The sequence below is a fragment of the Pelodiscus sinensis genome, chromosome 17 (genome assembly GCF_049634645.1).
Source record: "Pelodiscus sinensis isolate JC-2024 chromosome 17, ASM4963464v1, whole genome shotgun sequence".
In the NCBI taxonomy this organism is placed as follows: Eukaryota; Metazoa; Chordata; order Testudines; family Trionychidae; genus Pelodiscus; species Pelodiscus sinensis.
In genome coordinates this window covers 23,726,668-23,744,581 of record NC_134727.1, presented here as the reverse complement: position 1 = coordinate 23,744,581, position 17,914 = coordinate 23,726,668, and the positions used below count along the sequence as shown (strand labels likewise).

Below are 17,914 nucleotides of genomic sequence, written 5' to 3'. Positions count from 1 at the left end.
TGAGCTTGGAAACAGGAAATGGCTCCTTGTGTAATTAACATTAGTTCCTTTATTTTTAACTAGGAAAGCAGAAGATTGGCATAGATCCTCAGTGATCCAGTCAAACTCAACCCTCATAAGCCACCACCAACCCTAGGCAGTGGGGGGTGCAGGTGGCAGGGAAGTGAACAAGTGTTTAGTTCTCCGTCTTGTATGTCAGATGCTGAAACAGAAGGGTTGTTTTGCAAAACAATCAAAACTCTTGGTGGGCAGGGGCTTATGTGACAATCCCAGAAATCCAATACAGCAGGCGTCAACATAATCAGAGTTCAGTATTCTGAGTACTGAGATGTTTAACAATGTTTTTCTGGGAAAATTAACATGCCCACATGTGCACACCCACCGCCCCGACCCATTTGCTACATTGGCCCTTAATAAAAGCATCATTTCAGAGTCCCAGTTAGTCCTGTTTAGGTAGGGACTTGCGAGTTGGCAGCCATGCTCATCTGGCAGTGCGTTAATTGGAGAGGCCTTCTTCCAGCACTCTACACTTTCCAGTTCCGGAAGAAAGATTTGAGGCCGTTCGCACCATGGTGTATGATGCTGCCGGTGTGTCCTTGTGCTCCCTGAATGTACTGCCACTCTGCCCTGATGTCTTTATATTGTCGAGCAACAACACTGGAAGAATAGAAGCAAGCCCCTGTCCATTCCACCCTTTCTCAAAATCCTCTTTTTAAATAAAACCAGCTGCCCCCCACCCCCAAAAAACGCAGGGATGCAAGAAACTTCCCGGGAAAATACAAACAAACTAATGGAACCACATCCCCCCTAGGCCTTCTGCAGTGACCCTGGACCTATGAGGAGCCAGCTGGATTCCTCCATTAGTGCTGTTCTAAGTAAACCCAGGGTATCGGGGTGGGGAGAGAGAAGAGGAATGGGATGCCAGGGCTTGTTGCTGACTGTTTACAGGAGGAGAGACCAGTTTGGCCAATAAGTGGATCCTGGAAGTGGCCTGGCAGCAGCACGTATAAGGATGAAAGATGTGCGTATATAGCGAAAGCTGTATGTGTGGAGAGGAAAAGGCTGCTTTGTGCCACAGAGGACCTTTCTGCAGATAAACCTCTTTGAAATCTAGAGAATGGCGGGTCTGATTTCTAAGATACCTTCTTGGTCTTGAGGGGATGTTGTCATGCAACTTAGGTCGAATACGCTGTTCTAGTTTTTCTGTGGAAGTGGCAATGTCCCCCCCCCCTTCCCCAAAAAGGCAAAGCAGCTATATAAAGGATGAGAAAGTAAAGGGCTTTTTAGTAACAAGTACAGAGACTTTTATGCAAAAGATTGTTATCTTGGGAGTATCCTTTTAAAAATGTAAATGTTTTGTTCCCATGTCCCTTCCAGACAGCTGAGCCATGTGCTTGTGGGTAATTATCCTGATGACCAGAACAGCTTCCAAAAGTCCCTTTGCATTTTGCTCCTCCCCCGCCAAAGAAACACAAATGGTCCCAACTGAAATCTTTGTGAGTCACAAATATGCATTTCCTGGACTAGAACTTAACCAGGATGTTCTGTTGCTTTCTGAAGGTGAAAGGACCTTCACAAGAGCAGTGATTGTCCTTCCTTACATTCATCTTGTATCTGGCAGGTTTTGCTGCTTGCTGGTCTCTTTCTGATGCTGGATCATTTCCCACGCCTAGATTATGTGTTCACTTTCCTAGGATGACCATCTTGCTTATTGTGTGTGCCTGTGCTTACATTTAGATCTGGGGACTGTGACAGGATTTCCAAAGTCCCTACATGATTCTGGAGCATATTTTGCACCCAGAGCCTGATGACATTGTGCTCCCGAGGCACATAGGGTTGCCAGGTGTCCGGTATTGAACCGGACAGTTCAGTATTTTCGCCTCCTGTCCGGTAAAAAAATTCAGAAAATACTGGACACCTAAAATGTCCGGTACTTTCTAATTTTTTTTTTTCCTGGCCAGGAGGCGAAAATCCCAGGCTGTACAGCTCAATACAGAGGCGGCCTGGCAACCCTAGTGCTTACCGCATTCCGCAGGGGAGCTGTGCAGCCCGGTGCAAGGAGGCAAGATGGCAGGCAGGGTCAAAAAGCCTCACTATGCGTTTCTTAAAGGGGCCATGCTTTTTTGGGGGGTATTTTTTCTGAAACCATTTGGCAACCCTTATGAGAATCTTTGGAAAATACTGTTTTGGAAGCGGCAGCCTATTCCAAGTGCTCACTTCAAGGGGTTTAGATTGTGACTAAAAGCTGTGAATGGTACAGTAACAGACAGGTGTATTTATTAACTCTTAAGACAGCTTTCAGCGAAAAGAACCACATGCCATGTAAGATGCAGCAAGTTATCTAGTGGACTCACATCCCCCACCCCCACCACTGAAATGCTGTCATTGCCTGGGGTGAATTTGGCAGCTGATGAACAGTGCTACGGTTTACAGCAGAATAGGAGGCAGAATGCAATTTGTTACCTGTTTAGACTTCTGCTGGGCCAGCTGGGCTGCCATCTTTCCTTTTCTGCAGTCCAGGTGCACTGGTTTAGCACTGACTCACAAGGAGGAATGCCACTCAGCATGTGGGTCCCTTTGAAGACCATGGCAGCACTCTCACTGATGGGGCCAGGATTTTACTCCTGGAGTTTCTCTTGGATGGCAGGGGTGTTCACCTCACTCAGTCACTATCAAAGCAAGTAGGCTGAGCCTGGGGGAGATCTGACAGCATCCAGGGCTGAAGGGACATGGCTGACTGTTGCATACTTCTTAATACCCCTGATTTCTCCCCTCCCTCCCCCTCTGCTCAACAGATCTGTCTTCAGCAAAGCGGAAGTTTGCAGATTCCCTAAATGAGTTTAAATTCCGGTGTATAGGAGATGCAGAAACAGACGATGAAATATGCATAGGTAAGTAGCAAGGCTACATTAAAGGGATCTCTTTTTTCATAATTCTGGAAGGAGCTGATCAGACCGAGGGGCTCATTGACAAGTGATAGAAATGCATGTGAAGTCTCAGTGGGCCCAGAAGCTCCATTAAATTTCTTCCCAGTCTGTAGAAACAATATGGCCCAACCCTTGTGCGAAGCCCAAAGAAACTAGAATCTTGTCAAGCTAAGGGAAAGAGGTCCAGGGCCCAGGGCTTTTAATTGGCAATACCCTGCCATTAGCCCCTTCATGTTTTACAGCAGTGCAGCCATAAATCTGGTGGGAGAAGGGCCTGGCTAAATATAGGAAGGTCCTGACCCAAAAGCGAAGGCTACAACCTTCTTGCTAAGCAATGATGAAAAAAGCCCTCCTGGCCACTGCTGTGTGGACAAACAGAAGGAGATGAGGATCCATCCAGTTGGACTCTGAATGTTGTGATCCCGGTAACAAAACATAGCCTTTTACTTTAGTGTAAAGGAGCATCTGCTACCCTTCTAGTTGTCTTCCCCTAGGCAACCAACATTAACCTTCTCCTATCCAGGTTGATCCATCAGACTTGTTACATGATTGTAATGTGTAGCCCAAATTACTTTTAATGTTAGAGACTTTACGGTGTATTTTACATAGTGAACCTGGTGGTGTTTCTTTCAGCAAAATCTCTGCAAGAATTTGCCACCGTTCTCCGGAATCTTGAAGATGAACGAATGCGCATGGTAGGGACTTTGAGGCTTGTGGCTTCTGAGTTAAACCTTCTGCTGCTTCTATATCATTTTTTGATTGTGGGGAGGGTTGAAAGTTCAGGGTGGTCATGATGTTGAGAGAGACCTGTCCAGTGCTCACATAGAGAGCAGAGTAAAAATGGGCTTTAGGTTTATGGGCCTGAGGTTGGTGGTGAATAGAAACTGGTGAGAGTGTCGAATTGATTTTGAAATGTAGACTCTTCGCATGAGATGGGCTTGCTTCAAGAATGACGGAGTGAGGTTAGTAACTGTTTTGTGTCCAATTTAGGGTCAAGATCTTCAAGCAGCCATCTGCCCTTCCTATGTGTTTATACACATTTCAAGGCAACCTAACCTGGTTTAAATCTATCCAACATCTAAAAAACAAAGAACTACTTGGTCTTTGATCAGAGGATCTCAAGACACTTTGCAAACATTAACTCATGTGAGAAACAGGGTCACTGCCCTGATTCACAAATGAATAAAATGAGGAACATGGGAAGGGGGAGAGGAAATTTGCTTGTCATATGGAGGAAAATCATTGCATAGACAAGTATGCGGTCAGTTTTAAAGCCAGACGCCACAAAACTCAAAGCCCTAATTCAGTGGTTCTCAAACTTTTTGGTCTAGCCCAATGCAAAGCTTTCTGCAGACCCCCAGCAGCTAATGGAAACTCATGGTTAATTATATAATTCCACTCGAGCCATTTTGCTAGTGCTATAGTTAGGGAGAGTGGTGTACTTTAACCAGTAAGAAAGTAAATATTCATTTAAATTGCTGAACAGATTAGGTGCTTTAATTTTCTCATGTTAGTTTACCAACACTCATTTTAAATAAAGAAAAATATTAATTTATGACAAACACAAAAGCTTTCAGCATCGTCTTTATTTATGGCAAGGTTGGGGAGCCTTTTTCGAGTTGGGGGCCACAGACCCAAAAAAATCAGTCTGGGACTTCACAAGCAAGAAGCAAAAAAACCCCCACCCCAACAAACAAACAAAAAAAAACCCACCCTCCAAAACTACAGAATCCTCACTGATTTGGCTCCCAATTGAGACACCTCAGTTCCCCTGCTGCTCTCATACCAAAAAAGGTATGAGGTTTAGGGCTTCCCATAGATCAAATTAACTCTTCTTGGGTTCCATGGTTAGTGGATTAATCTGTTTAATAGAAATGATTAATGTTTACTGGTTAAATTTAAACCATTCTCCCTGACTGCAGCACTAGCAGAATGGCTCTGGTGTAATTATAGAATTAACGTTGAGTTTCCATTAGTTGCTGGTGGTCTGCAGAAAGCTTTGCATTGGGCTAGACCAAAAAGTTTGAGAACCACTGATTTAGGGATTTGGGTTTTGTGGCTTTTGGCTTTAATACTGACCACATACTTGTCTATGCAATGATTTTTCCTCCATATGACAAGCAAATTTCTCCTCCCCCTTCTCATGTGCCTCAGTTTATTCATTTGTGAAGCAGGACAGTGATCCTGTTTTTCACAGGAGTTAATGTTTGCAAAGTGTCTTGAGATCCTCTGATCAAAGACCAAGTAGTTCTTTGTTTTTTAGATGTTGGATAGGTTTAAACCAGGTTAGGTTGCCTTGAAATGTGTATAAACACATAGGAAGGGCAGATGGCTGCCTGAAGATCGTAACCTTAAATTGAACAGACACGAAACAGTTACGAGCCAAGTGGGTGTGAGGAGACCGTGCTGGAGAGACGCTGATAACCTGTGCCTTTATCTCATCAGATTGAGAATGCTGGTGAGGTCTTGATCACTCCACTGGAGAAGTTCCGCAAGGAGCAAATCGGTGCTGCTAAGGTAGGCCAGCCGTGCTTCCAGGCCCTGTAACGTGACTGTAATCTCTGCCCATGCTCAGGAGTGGGAATGCCTGACTGTGTAAAAATGTAGCGAACTCCTTTCTTCATTCTTCCCCCGGCCATCTCTCCCAAATGACACTTGGTTTAAATATGCAAAATAATGACCAGTTTGGGTTGAGCATCTGCGGGGCTTGTATATACTGACTAGTATTGTATACTCAACGCACAGGGGTGCAAGAAGGTCATCCCTGGGAGGGAATAGTTTCCAGAAGTTTCATACCTTCTGTTTCAAACCTCTGCTATGGAGGTGGGGCCATTCCTGGGAGACTTCTAGCCCTGAATACAGTACTTTGGTACTTCTGACCCTGTCTGAAAGTAGGTGGGATGGGACGAGGACCAGATGCACAAAACGAAGCAAACTTTTTTTTTTCCTTCTTCAAATTTCAAGCAAAGTTTGCAGTGCTTAGATGAAGTTCTCAACTGATTCCCCTCCACACACACACTTTAGATCTATTCCCCACATAACTGTATACATCACTGGAATGGTTTCAGTTTTATCCAGGTTTTTTTCCCTATCCCAACTGTGTAACCTGAACATATTCAGTTTTAATTTAGAAGAGCTTTGCTAAATGGGGCAAATCTCAAATATATGACTTCTGAATCAGTCAGTATCTCTTATGTCTGCTACTGAAGTACAACCACTGCTTTTTGCCTCTTTCCTGTCTTTTCACTGACATTAAAATTGCAACTGCTTCTTCTGTCTGCTGCTCTTCTGTTACTATAACAACCTGTTTCTGCCTGCAAGAAATAGAACCTACTGTAGATGAGCTTCATTACCTGTATTACGGTACTGTGTTGGGCCCCAGCTAGATTAGAGTCCTGTTGTGCCAGGCTTGGTCTAGTATGGCAATTCTTATGCTGCTTTAAGTTTAGGGAGATGTCTGTAGCTGAAAAAGGTCCTTCAGAAAAATGCACTGTCGTTAATAATATCAGATTCTGTGGAGAAGGTTGCCCTGTCTCTCAGAGCAGTGCCTTAGCAAGGTGTCTGCTGTTGGTGCAATGAATGTGGACTACCTGTTTTATGTGGGGGTAACAACTGGAATATTTATTCCCAAGAAGGAAAGGGCTAGGATAGTCAGCCAAAGTGTGATGGTTTGCATTCAATCAGAATTGTAAATCCTTCACAACTTCAGAAGATTCCTCTGGTATCTTCTCAGTGTCAGGGGAGATGGCAGAGTCCTTGGGAAGTGCTTACAGTGTGAGGAGAGGTGATACTGCTGTTTCCTGAATAGGGATGTTAAAATGGATATAATTGGCTAACTGCATCACCTCTAAAAATGTCAGCAGTTGCATAATTACATGTGGGGCAGCAGATAACTCCCCGGGAGCCGGTGCACACCGGGAGCTGGCTTTTCAGCTGTCTCCCTGCGTATGCAGAGGCAGCAGCGTGGGGTGGCAGGCAACTCATAGGGAGCTGGTGCAAGACAGAAGCTGCATGTACTGGCTCCCGGGGAGCTGCCTGCCACCCCATGCTGAAGCCAGCTCCTAGTGTGCCGCTTGCCACCCCGTGCTCTGCCTCAGATACGGAGGCAGCAGCGCAGGATGGCAGGTGGGAGCCACCTGCTGTCCCGTACTGAAGCTGGGAAGCCATTGTGTGGAGTGTGTGTGTTGGGGGGGCGGGGACAGACTGGGTCTGCCACAAACAGGAGCTGCTCTGGCCTGTTGGCTGGAGCAGCCCTGTGCCTGGTGCAGGTGGGGAGTTGCTCTAGCCTCTCTTGGTTAACCGGAGCTACTAAGGCTTCGCAGTTACATCCCTAATTCTAACATGGTCTTGAAAAATCATCGGCATTTTAAAACTTACAATGCAGCCGTCTTCTCTGCTTCATGTTTCCTGAGTCTTTTGAGCTGGGGTCTAGCGGAGGGGATAAATAGGAGAGGGGAAGCCTTTTGAATGCACCTCTTTGCTGCAGTGCTGCAGGTTCATTCCTAAACATACTGTGGAGATGAGGGGACAAGGGAAGGAAAGTAGGAGGAGAGAGAAAGGGAGGAAAATGGAAGGAAGTGGGGAGATGTTGATGGGCCCATTTGAAGCTTCCAGTTCTATCCTACTGAGGGACACATGCCGAGCTAAATGTGTCACTCTGATGGGCAGAGTGTTGGATGATAGGCTTGGGCTAGCATTCTTGGCGGGGTGTGGCCGATGGGTAGCACTGAGTGCCTGAAATGTCTCTGGATCAGCTCTGGGGACTGGATATTTGATGACCTTTGGAGTTTAGGAATGAGTAGAAAGTCTCCGTTCCTAGGTCAGGATATAAATCGGACTGTTTAGTAGTGGCTGAAATCCATTAACTGCTCAGTGGCCAGTTGTGAGGGCCTCAGGCCATTTCGTTGTGGCCACAGTTAACTTTCACCTTTGTTAATGAGACTGACTGACTGACCACATCAAGTCCAGAGAAAAACTGGGCCAAGGGAAGAAGGCACCTAAGCCGTAAGCTGCTGTCCGGCTTTTGGTATGTGTTTTCTTTCTGTGTTGCAGCACGGTGAACTCGACTGTTCTTGCTTTTTTTTTTTAGAAGTGCTTAGTTATTTCTCCTCATAGTTTTCATAGATACGTTGGTTACAATTCCTTTTGACATGACAGTGTTACATTGGAACTGTGCTCCCTGTTGGAAATGGCTCTTCCACACTCGGCTGACCACAGTGAGGCTGCTGCTATGCTGAGACCGCGTCTGGTCGTGCTGAGCAGCATTGCTTCCTGTTGCCTTGCACTCCCCCACCTGTCCTCTGGTGTTTAGAATGCCAGCCAGTTTTTGTTCTGTGTTTGAACAACGTCGAGCATATTAAAGCCTTGGCCCATGCCGAGGACTCCGAGCTGCAGTGGTAATAGCAGTAATACAGTAACTTGGTGTCGGGGTCCTAAGAAGCCAGTGTCATGTGACTGCTCTTCATGGTTTAAACTTTAATCTAACATTTATTTAATGATGTTTGTTTTTTTGGTAGGATGCCAAGAAGAAGTATGACAAGGAGACAGAGAAATATTGTGGGGTCTTAGAAAAACACTTAAACCTCTCTTCTAAGAAGAAAGAATCCCAGCTTCAAGAGGTGAGAGCAAGGGCAGGTTTTCAACTTCTGGCAGTCTCCCGAGTTCGATGCTATCGTGATCTCTGTCTACAGCTAGCAGAACCCACTGCATGGCTGTAAAATGGACAGGCTCATGCTGGAAGGGAGTTTCTCGCTTATGGTAAAGTGAATGCAAGAGATTATCAAAAAGACCATGGCTAAGTGGGAGGAGACCATTAGTGGTTAAAAGCACAGAACATCAGGAGATTAGAGTTTTACTCCTGCAAGAGCCATCCTGTATTAACTTGGATTAGTTATTTCCCTGCTTTGTATCTCCTTTTCCTAGCCCATAAAATGGGCCCATTAGTGCCTAATCAAAAAGAGGAAAAGTTGTGAGCTTAATTCATTAACATTTCAAAACGGCATAACACCCTCTAATAGGATAGAAGCCATCTAATTATTAACAATTTCCTGTGCCAAATACTAAGTAAAAGTCCATCTATGCTGCAAAACCAACCAGCTAATGGCCCCTTCCCTCCCTCCTTGCTCCTCCCCTATACCTTTCTTCTGCCTCCAGCCACAGGGGAGAGCCTTAGAATCCAGGTCCACAGTCTCGGGCTTGCATGGCTTGGGCTATGGCAGTACAGATAGCTGCATGGATGATCTGGCTTGAGCCAGGGTTGGAGCTCTGGCTTCGGAGCCAGAGTTCCAGCCCAAGCTGAAATGTCTACACTGCAATTTTTAATGTCTGTGGACCCATGCTGTACGGGAGGCGTGCTGTGTGTGGGTTTTTCTCTCAATGTAGACATACCCAAAGCCACTTCAGTGAGCTTCAGTGCTCTCTGAGCAAGCCTAGGGTCTGTTTTTCATCTGCCCAGGGCTATACCCACTTATTGGCCTTAGACAATGACTTCAGTGGAAGAGATCTTGGCTGAAGGTTGGAAGTTTTTTGTTGAAGGGACTGTCTCTATTATTCAGTTTGTATAGCACCTAGCACATAAGATTGTGGTCCATGACAGGGATGCCCAAGCATTATGATTATACAAACAATACATAATAATGACTTGCCTTTTAAAATATAAAGTCAACCAAACTTCTCTCTCCCCCCCAATAAATCCCCATAATTATCCAGATCTGTCTCCTGATTCATGTAGCTCCACAAGCTAATTCTAAGTCCTCCTTAGTTTGTCCCTGATGGGTAGCACAGATAGTCTATTAGCTATTACTTATAGCAGTGCCCTCAGTCCTCAGTAGGGTTGTGGTTTATTGATTAGGGTCCGATTGTATTAGGCTGCTAAATACAATGATCTAGTTGCTCCCCAATTGCCATTTTATGTTCTGTGTTGGAAGAACTGCATGTTCAGCTCTGTACAGCACTGGAATGGGAGGATTCTGTTTTAGAAAGGGGAGGAAACATAGTGATAAAGAACGCATTATGCCTTTTAAAATGAGCGTTCCTCAGGCATTAGCGTACCTTTCTGCAAGGAAAAGCCTAGTGTCAGTAGCTATTAGTATTGCATAAATAAAGAGCTAGGATTGTAGAAATGCAGCATTGAGTACCAGTGCCATCTCGTGGAGATTTTTATGGTAAACTTCTGTTGCAAAGAAATGAAGAGAACACTGAGTAAGCAGAGACCCATGTTTCAGACTTGCTTGCATAAAAGTAAGGCAGTTCTTTCCATGTTTAGGCACCCAAAAATTAAAGGCCTGATTTTCACAGGTATGCAGCATCCACAGCGTCCTTTGGTCTCAAGAAACTTGACCTAGGAGTAGTGTAAGCTGAACATCTTTGAAATTCTCAGCCCTTTAGGTACCTTAAATTGGAATGGGGCATCTAACGCTAGGCCTCCCAGTTTCAAAATGGTGGCTCTGGTTCTTCATGACATATAAAAACTGTATAAGGTATTTTCTTAGCTTGTGAATTGGGGTTTCAGAAAGGCGAAATCAACCAGAGGAATGACAGATGCATGTAGAAAAGTACGCCCTTGGTGGTGTGGTGGTAACTTGAGAAGAGGGTGTGCTGTACCTTGTTGTGCTATATAGCTGTATTATGGGTCCCTGACCTACTAAGAGACAGTAGTTCTTGTCTGGGAATCCTTTCACTTTGTACCAATTTCCTCTTACTGCCAAAACCTCTGGGAGAGTGAAATATCTACATGTACAATGATTACAGTAAAGGGAAAGGGGAGAGAACCTGGGAATTCTCTGTTGCTCTACTGCTTTGGCTGTTGTACAATTTGAACAGCACAGTAAATCTAATTTGCCATTCAATTGCTGGCAAGTCCAGTAAACTGCATCACATTTTCTGGTGTGCAGAGCTCACTTTGCTAACTATGTCAGTCGTTGCATTATGGACATATCTGACAAATGTTACATGTTAGTCATGGTGGAAATAACCCATTTCATGGCTTTGTCACAGATTAATAGGGATACATTCCTATTAAAAAGGAAGCAATTACCAACAATGGTCTGCAAAAGTAAAAGCAGCCAACCATCAAGCTCTCTACTGGGCACATTGTATGGCAGTGATGGACAACCTGGGGCCCTTGGGCAGCATGTGGCCCACTGAGGTTCTATATGTGGCCTGTGAGACATTTTGTTTACTCTTGCCCATGCGCAGGGTTGCCAGGTTCTGCTGCTTCCTGTCCGCATAGTTTATTTTTCCTACCAATATTGCTGAAGTGACATGCATATAAAGCAAGGGCATGTGAAGTCAGGTGCATGCTGATTTCACACAATATTGACTGAGAGAACTGTGCATTCCTTCTGCACCAGTCAAAGTGCTGCTACAGTTCAACTGGCATGCTCCCCAAAGTTTAGGTACACAAACAGGCTGTGTCTACATTGGCCCCTATTCCATAATAGGGATGCTAATGTAGCACTTTGGAATAGGCAAATCCGCGGGGGGTTTAAATATCCCCCGCGGCATTTGCATTAACATGGCTGCCGCTTTTTTCCGGCTTGTAGATAAGCCGGAGAAAAGCTCCAGTCTGGACGCGATCCTCCGGAAAATAAGCTCTTTTCCAGAGGATCTCTTATTCCTATTTCAAGTAGGAATAAGAGATCCTCTGGAAAAGAGCTTATTTTCCGGAGGATCGCATCCAGACTGGCGCTTTTCTCCGGCTTATCTACAAGCCGGAAAAAAGCGGCAGCCATGTTAATGCAAATGCCGCGGGAGATATTTAAACCCCCCGTGGATTTGCCTATTCCAAAGTGCTACATTAGCATCCCTATTACGGAATAGGGGCCAATGTAGACACAGGCACACTGTTAGCAAAACTGTCCTATCCCAGGAGACTGTCTTTGTTATGACAGTCTTGCTAACCACTGAGATGAAGGAGGGCCACTTATGCAACCCACTCACTAGCCTCGGTTGCCCATTGCTAGTGTATGGCCATGTGGTATTAGCCTGTGCTTATTTTTAATTGATGTAGTTAAACTGGTACAACCCACAGTTGTACAACCCACAGTTGTACCAAGATAAGTGGGTCCACTAGCATTTTTATACCAGTATAATTGCATTCACGCGGTTAAGTACATAACTTAACTGTACTGGCATAGATAAAGTGATTCAACTTTCTAGTGTAGTCAAGGTCAAAGAAATCAGCTTGCACTGAGTGAGAACAGACTAAATGATTTAACGGCTTTCTTTCCATTCGCTTCTGGAACTCTCTGAAAGTTTTTCTTTTGTATTTGCACAGCAAAGGCAAAGGAAAGAAAGGGGCTGCAATGAATTTATTTAATTTAAAAATCCCTATGCTTTGTAAGGAAAAATATAATTAGAATAGGGCTGGGAATTGAGGATTCCTAGTTCTGCTGCTGGTTTCCTGAGGACCTCATAACCCTCCCCCACTTCTTGGTTGGGGCAGAAGAGCTGTGGGGGAACTGCTTTGTACTTCCAGGGCTTCAGGTATATTAATGCGTTTACTATATGTGTCTATCCAGCGGTCCTGGACATAAGAGCACAAAAATAATGAAATACACATTTTTCAGATGCAGAAAGAGTGTCTTCATGCAAACTAGGTTTGTATGTAATCTCCATGCCATCTATTCTGGTATCTGGTGCTTACCGGTAATTTACATTCTGCATGGACATATCCGCATTAGACCCAGCTTTCTCATGATCTTGAAGCCAAATGTTCAATCAGTAGTTATATTGTATTTCCTCTCTAATCCACATTGTACTCAAAGGCGGACAGCCAAGTGGACCTGGTTCGACAGCATTTTTATGAAGTCTCCCTCGAGTATGTCTTCAAGGTGCAAGAAGTCCAGGAGAGGAAGATGTTTGAGTTTGTGGAACCTGTAAGTTGAATGTTCAAAGTTTCTTATCCTATTGAATGTTCCTGCCCACTAAATTACTTTACTGTATACAGGTTGAACCTCTATAGTCTGGTACCCTTGGGACCTGACCAGTGCCGAACCATGGGAGGCCAATATTGTCTAGCAGCGTTACCAATCTTTCCATTGCTTACTGGGTTCTTAGAAAACATGTAGGGGTAAAGGAAGGCTACATAACAGCACAGATCACTGAGAGCCAGGACTGGTGGCTGTGGGACTGTGGGAAACTTGGCAACACCCATGAGAAGTAGACATCCAGCTAACTAAAATCATGCCAGACCACAGATATTGCTGGATCAAGAGCGCCAGACTAGAGAAGTCCAATGTGTGAAAGGCTTGTCTGAGACATTCTTTTTTTTTCTCTTTAAATGGAAAGTCTGGTATCTTTGCTATGCCAGAGCTGTATGACAAACAATAACTGCAATAACCCCGAGTAGGAAGTGTGTGTTCTAGTGGATGACCAGACTCCTTAGGTTGCTGGAATTTTAACCCTTAAGACACTTATATATATATGAGAGAGAGAGAGAGAGAAAATATGCAGATGTGCGGATATCCTTCTTGGAAATTACAGGTGAAAATTTTACACAGGCTCCAATTAGGGATGTAAGCAACTAGTTGACTACCCGATAAGCAAAAGCTTATTGGATAGTTGACTAGTCCCTTGACTAGTCACCTCCACTCCCCTTACTGCCTCTATCAGAGGCAGCAAGGGGTGGGAGCAGGAGACAGTGCTGGGGTGGAGCCAGCTTAAAAGCCAGTTCCCCCAGCACCATTTCCATGGGAGGGGTGAGGAAAGGGGAAGGGTAGCGGGGACCAGGCGTGAGCTGAGAATCAGCTGATTCTTGGCTCGTGCTGGGTCCCCTATTGTGCCTTAACCCTGCTGTGGCTCTTAATACATTTAAAAGGCTATCTGAAGTTCTGAAGTGAACTGAGGCTTAAAGAGAAGGAGGAAAAATAGACTTCGAGATGGTACAGGAATAAAAATTAAGTAGAAAAATTCTGTCTTGTCTCTGCATGTTCTCAGGTTTTATGCTTGCTGAAGCCCCTCTGAGGGTCTTGATAACATGCTATTGCAGTCCCTTCAAGAGAAGCATAACTTCAGTGATAGAAGTGTCAACCTTAGCATTAGCTGCTTCTTGCCTGATTAACCTAGACAAGGCATGACTCTTCTTCTCAAAAAAGTGACAGGTAAACTATTCAAGGATGAGGTGGGGGTTCTAGGTAGGATTTTTTACTAGACAAGCAGAAGGCCTACCTATCGGAAGAGCTCAGCTTGGTATTCTGTAAGAGTTGTCTAGACAGGCTCTTGTTTTGTTCAGTAAATTGTGGCATATTAGATTCCAGATTTCCTGGAAATCTCATGGAAATACGTGCACAATAAGACCAAATATGTGCCCAGTATTGTGGAAATATGTGCACAATATTCCAGATTTCCTGGTTTTTCTCTGATCTTGAAGAGAGAAAATAGAGGTTACTTTCTGGAACTTCCTTCAGTCTCATCCGGGTCTTTGCTCTCTTCTTCCCTCATTCTTCATTGTTTATTTTACTCCACCCTACAAGTACTCCTAAAGGATTTAATTCTGTCTGTGCACCTGCTAAAGTGTAGAGGGAAACTTTTTTCAAAGTCACCCATAGGAGATAAATGCGCAACTGCCACTGAAAGTTAACTAATTTATTAGTTTCCATTTATGCTCCAAATATCTGCCCCTCTAAAATGTTGATCCATTTGGTGACATTTGTCAGTTTGAAAAAGTTGACGTGTATTGATCCATGTGATCCTTGACGTGTATTGATCCATGTGATCCTTTGCAGCTGCTGGCATTCCTTCAGGGGCTCTTCACATTCTATCATCATGGCTATGAACTCGCAAAGGACTTCAGCGACTTCAAGACAGAGCTGACAATCAGCATACAGAATGTGAGTCTATGTAAAGTGGAAAGTGTGTGTGTGTGTGTGTGTGTGTGTGTGTGTGTGTGTGTGTGTGTCTGTCTTGCACAGAGAATTCACATTTTCCTCTCTATATAATTAGCTTTCTTGTGTGCCACTCAACGGAAGGTTTCTCTCTCATTCTTTTTGAGGATGACACTACAGTACATGCATAGCCCAAATAGTAATGTATTCCCCTGGGCATGGCAAGTGCAGAGAGTACTGCAAAAAATTATTTTAAGAATTGCGCCCCTTTTTCGGGTCAGCTACAGATCTTGGGATTTCTGTAAATTCGAACTTGTACAACCCCCTTCACTGACAGCCAGGCATGTGGTTAATATCCAGCAGGTGGACTAATGCCTGTGTTTAGGAGGTCAGATGTGCATTGCTTGCTTGCCTTTTTTTATTAGGATTACTATTTTTCTCCAAAGGATACACATTGGCTTAATTTTCTCTGAAACAAAATAATCAGAAAATTCACATAAGACCTCACACACCCCAGTGCTCGTTTCACTCTCCCACTTCCCCCAAGAAAAGTTAAATACAGCCTTGTGAAACCATTTGATGAATGACCGCGGCGTGTATCTCTTGTTGTGTGGTGCTGCTGTTTTCAGCAAACACTGCAGTAACTGAGGCCCCCGGTGGTCTGTCACCAGGGGCGGATATAGGGCTGGGCGAGCGAGGCGGCCGCTTTAAGAAGCCCCACGCATGCACCGTGGCAAAGGGGGGCCCCACGAAATTTGGCTGCCCTGGGCCCCGCAAAATGATCATCTGTCCCTGTCTGTCACTTACCAGCCTGGGTCTCAAACGCTACTTGACACTGTTGAATAGAATTCATTCAGGTACCTGTCCAAATGAGGTGTGATGGGTGTCCAAGGATAGCACAGTTCTAGTGCTCTGGGTTGTGCAAGAGATCTGATTTGACTTCCAGCCTCCTTGTCAGGGCCAGGCACCAGGAGTAGAGGAGATGACAGTCCTTGACTAAAAAATGTTTCAAATTCCTGTCTCCCTGTCCACCCAGAATGCTATAATGGCTCTTGCTCTCTCACTCAGAAATGATGGTAAAAATCTTACTATGATTGCAAAATCAAGCCTTGGTGAATGCCTGGGTTCAGAGTGCCACTGCTAGTCCTAGTTCTCCCCTTGCGCCCTAACTTCTTGTCATGTCTTTCTCCCCGGTTCATCTGTTTCCCTCCTTTTCCCTCCCCGGCTCCTTATCTAATTTACTTACCCCACAGCTCTTGTGCCTTCTGTCAAGCCAGCCAAAGAGTTTGCGGGGCTCACGGTGACACACTGACAGCGGCTGTGTGGCCGGGCAGCTCCCAGCCAGGGCAGCGAGCAAATAGCCGGGCAGGCAGGCACCAGGCAGCGCAGGGCCCTGAAGGCGTTGGGCCTAAGGCAACCGCCTTGCCCTAAGGCCAGGCCTGACTTGTGTGTTCAGTTCAGGCAGCTTTCTTCTTCATGTTGCTTAGACTAAGTAGAGCACTGATAGGCTCCATTGCCCTGACCTGGAACTGGCATGGTCCATAGAGACCCGCAGCTGCAATTGCAGGGAAAACCTGCTCAGCCCCAATCTATGGATTACATACAGAAGAAGGTGAGATCTTTAGGAAATTAAGCTGAAACTCTAGCACGTATCTACTGAGCATGTGCAGACTGTTCTTGTTTTAACGTTTATGACCTGGCCAAATCAGAATGATTTTTTCCACAGGAATGGCAAAAGGCACGTCCCCGACAGAATTTAGCATGTCCAAAATGTGCTTTTCTCCCCCACTTCATTCTCAGAAATACCCAAATCACTTTGACTGAAATTTTCCAGTAAAAGTCAGCCTGAGGTAGACACCTGGCCTAGAAAACTTCAGCCCAAGCTGTTAAAGTTTGACAGAGTTACAAGTAACTGAAAACAGGGTGTTCTAATGGGAAGCATTGGGTAGTCTGAATAGTTGCTGCCAGCCCCAACCATAACTGGTAGCCTTGAAAACTATGAGTTGAGGGATCAGAGACCCCCGACTAAGGCAAGTATATGCTTAAGTCCATTCATATTCAGCAAAGTGTTTAAATATGAAGGTAAGTCCCAATGAAGTCTTTGGCATGTGTTGTTGAAGCAGGGCTGCAGAAACTGTGAGAGTTTACACCTAGATGTAAAGAGGGCAAAGAAATACAATGTCAATCAAATAAAGTTGGCCACTGTTCCCTCTATGTACATTTATTTGCTGGCACGTAGGGAGTGAAAGCTCTGTGGAAACATGGGTAATGGATAATATAGTTTTTTAAATATTGTAGACAAGAAATCGTTTTGAAGGAACCCGGTCAGAGGTGGAGTCCTTGATGAAAAAGATGAAGGAGAATCCCCATGAGCACAAGAACATCAGCCCTTACACAATGGAGGGCTATCTCTATGTCCAGGAGAAACGTAAGTGCTATTGCCTTGTAGTTACTGAGTTGCTTTCTGTGCTGCCACTCGAGAGGAGATGAAAGTGGGGAATGGGAGCCTGGGCCCATGTGAAATGGCAAATGGTGGGGGAAGTAGAGGAGGAAACAAATCCTGTCAGTTCTCGAGTTGGGTTGAATTACAGGCATAGGGTAGCTGCTTGGGCAGCTCTCTGCAGGAGCGTCTGCCCTGTTGGTGGGCCCGTGTCCTGCAGTTCTGGGAGATTATCTCCATCTCTTTCCGCTTCCCCTGAAGACTCTGCATTACGGTGCTGCAGCTGTATCCTGCAGGGCAAACGACACTTTTACCTGCCCGCTGAGTTTTTACTAGGGATGTTAAATTTCGATTAATCAGCGAATTGAGTAGTCAGCGGCATTTCCATCAACTCCTTGATTAGTCGATAAGGGGTTGGGCAGGGGGCTCGCTATCCCAGCTGCACCTCTGCCTTTTGAATGTAGTGTGAGGCTCTTACTACATTTAAAAGGCAGAGACACAGCGGGGAAACTGGAGTGAGTGGAGACTACTTGAATGGGGGGGACTCGCCCTGTGTTCCCGCTGTGCTGCTTCTGCTTTTGAAATGTATCAGTTGGATCAGCGCAAGTGGAGACTGCTTCAGTCCCCGCTCGTGCTGTTTCCTGCTGCGGCTCTGCCTGCCCCGCCATGGAGATGGTACTGGGGGGAAACCGGCTTTTAAGCTCCTGCTTTTAAGGCTCCTG

The 17,914-nt window shown here is 45.1% G+C and overlaps 1 protein-coding gene across 5 annotated transcripts in view; it reads left to right on the top strand.

Moving 5' to 3' along the window:
• ARHGAP26 (Rho GTPase activating protein 26) overlaps positions 1-17,914 on the top strand; it is a 354,648-nt gene that overhangs the window by 97,921 nt on the left and 238,813 nt on the right. For all 5 annotated transcript variants that reach the window (XR_012896344.1, XR_012896345.1, XM_006128543.4 and 2 more), the window contains exons 2-8: positions 2,796-2,891; positions 3,561-3,622; positions 5,373-5,444; positions 8,444-8,545; positions 12,695-12,805; positions 14,654-14,758; positions 17,051-17,180. Coding sequence is in view for 3 of the 5 variants with exons in the window: in XM_006128543.4 (XP_006128605.1) it covers positions 2,796-2,891; positions 3,561-3,622; positions 5,373-5,444; positions 8,444-8,545; positions 12,695-12,805; positions 14,654-14,758; positions 17,051-17,180 (678 nt within the window). In the remaining 2 variants the exon portion in view is untranslated. The remainder of the gene's footprint in view (positions 1-2,795; positions 2,892-3,560; positions 3,623-5,372; positions 5,445-8,443; positions 8,546-12,694; positions 12,806-14,653; positions 14,759-17,050; positions 17,181-17,914) is intronic.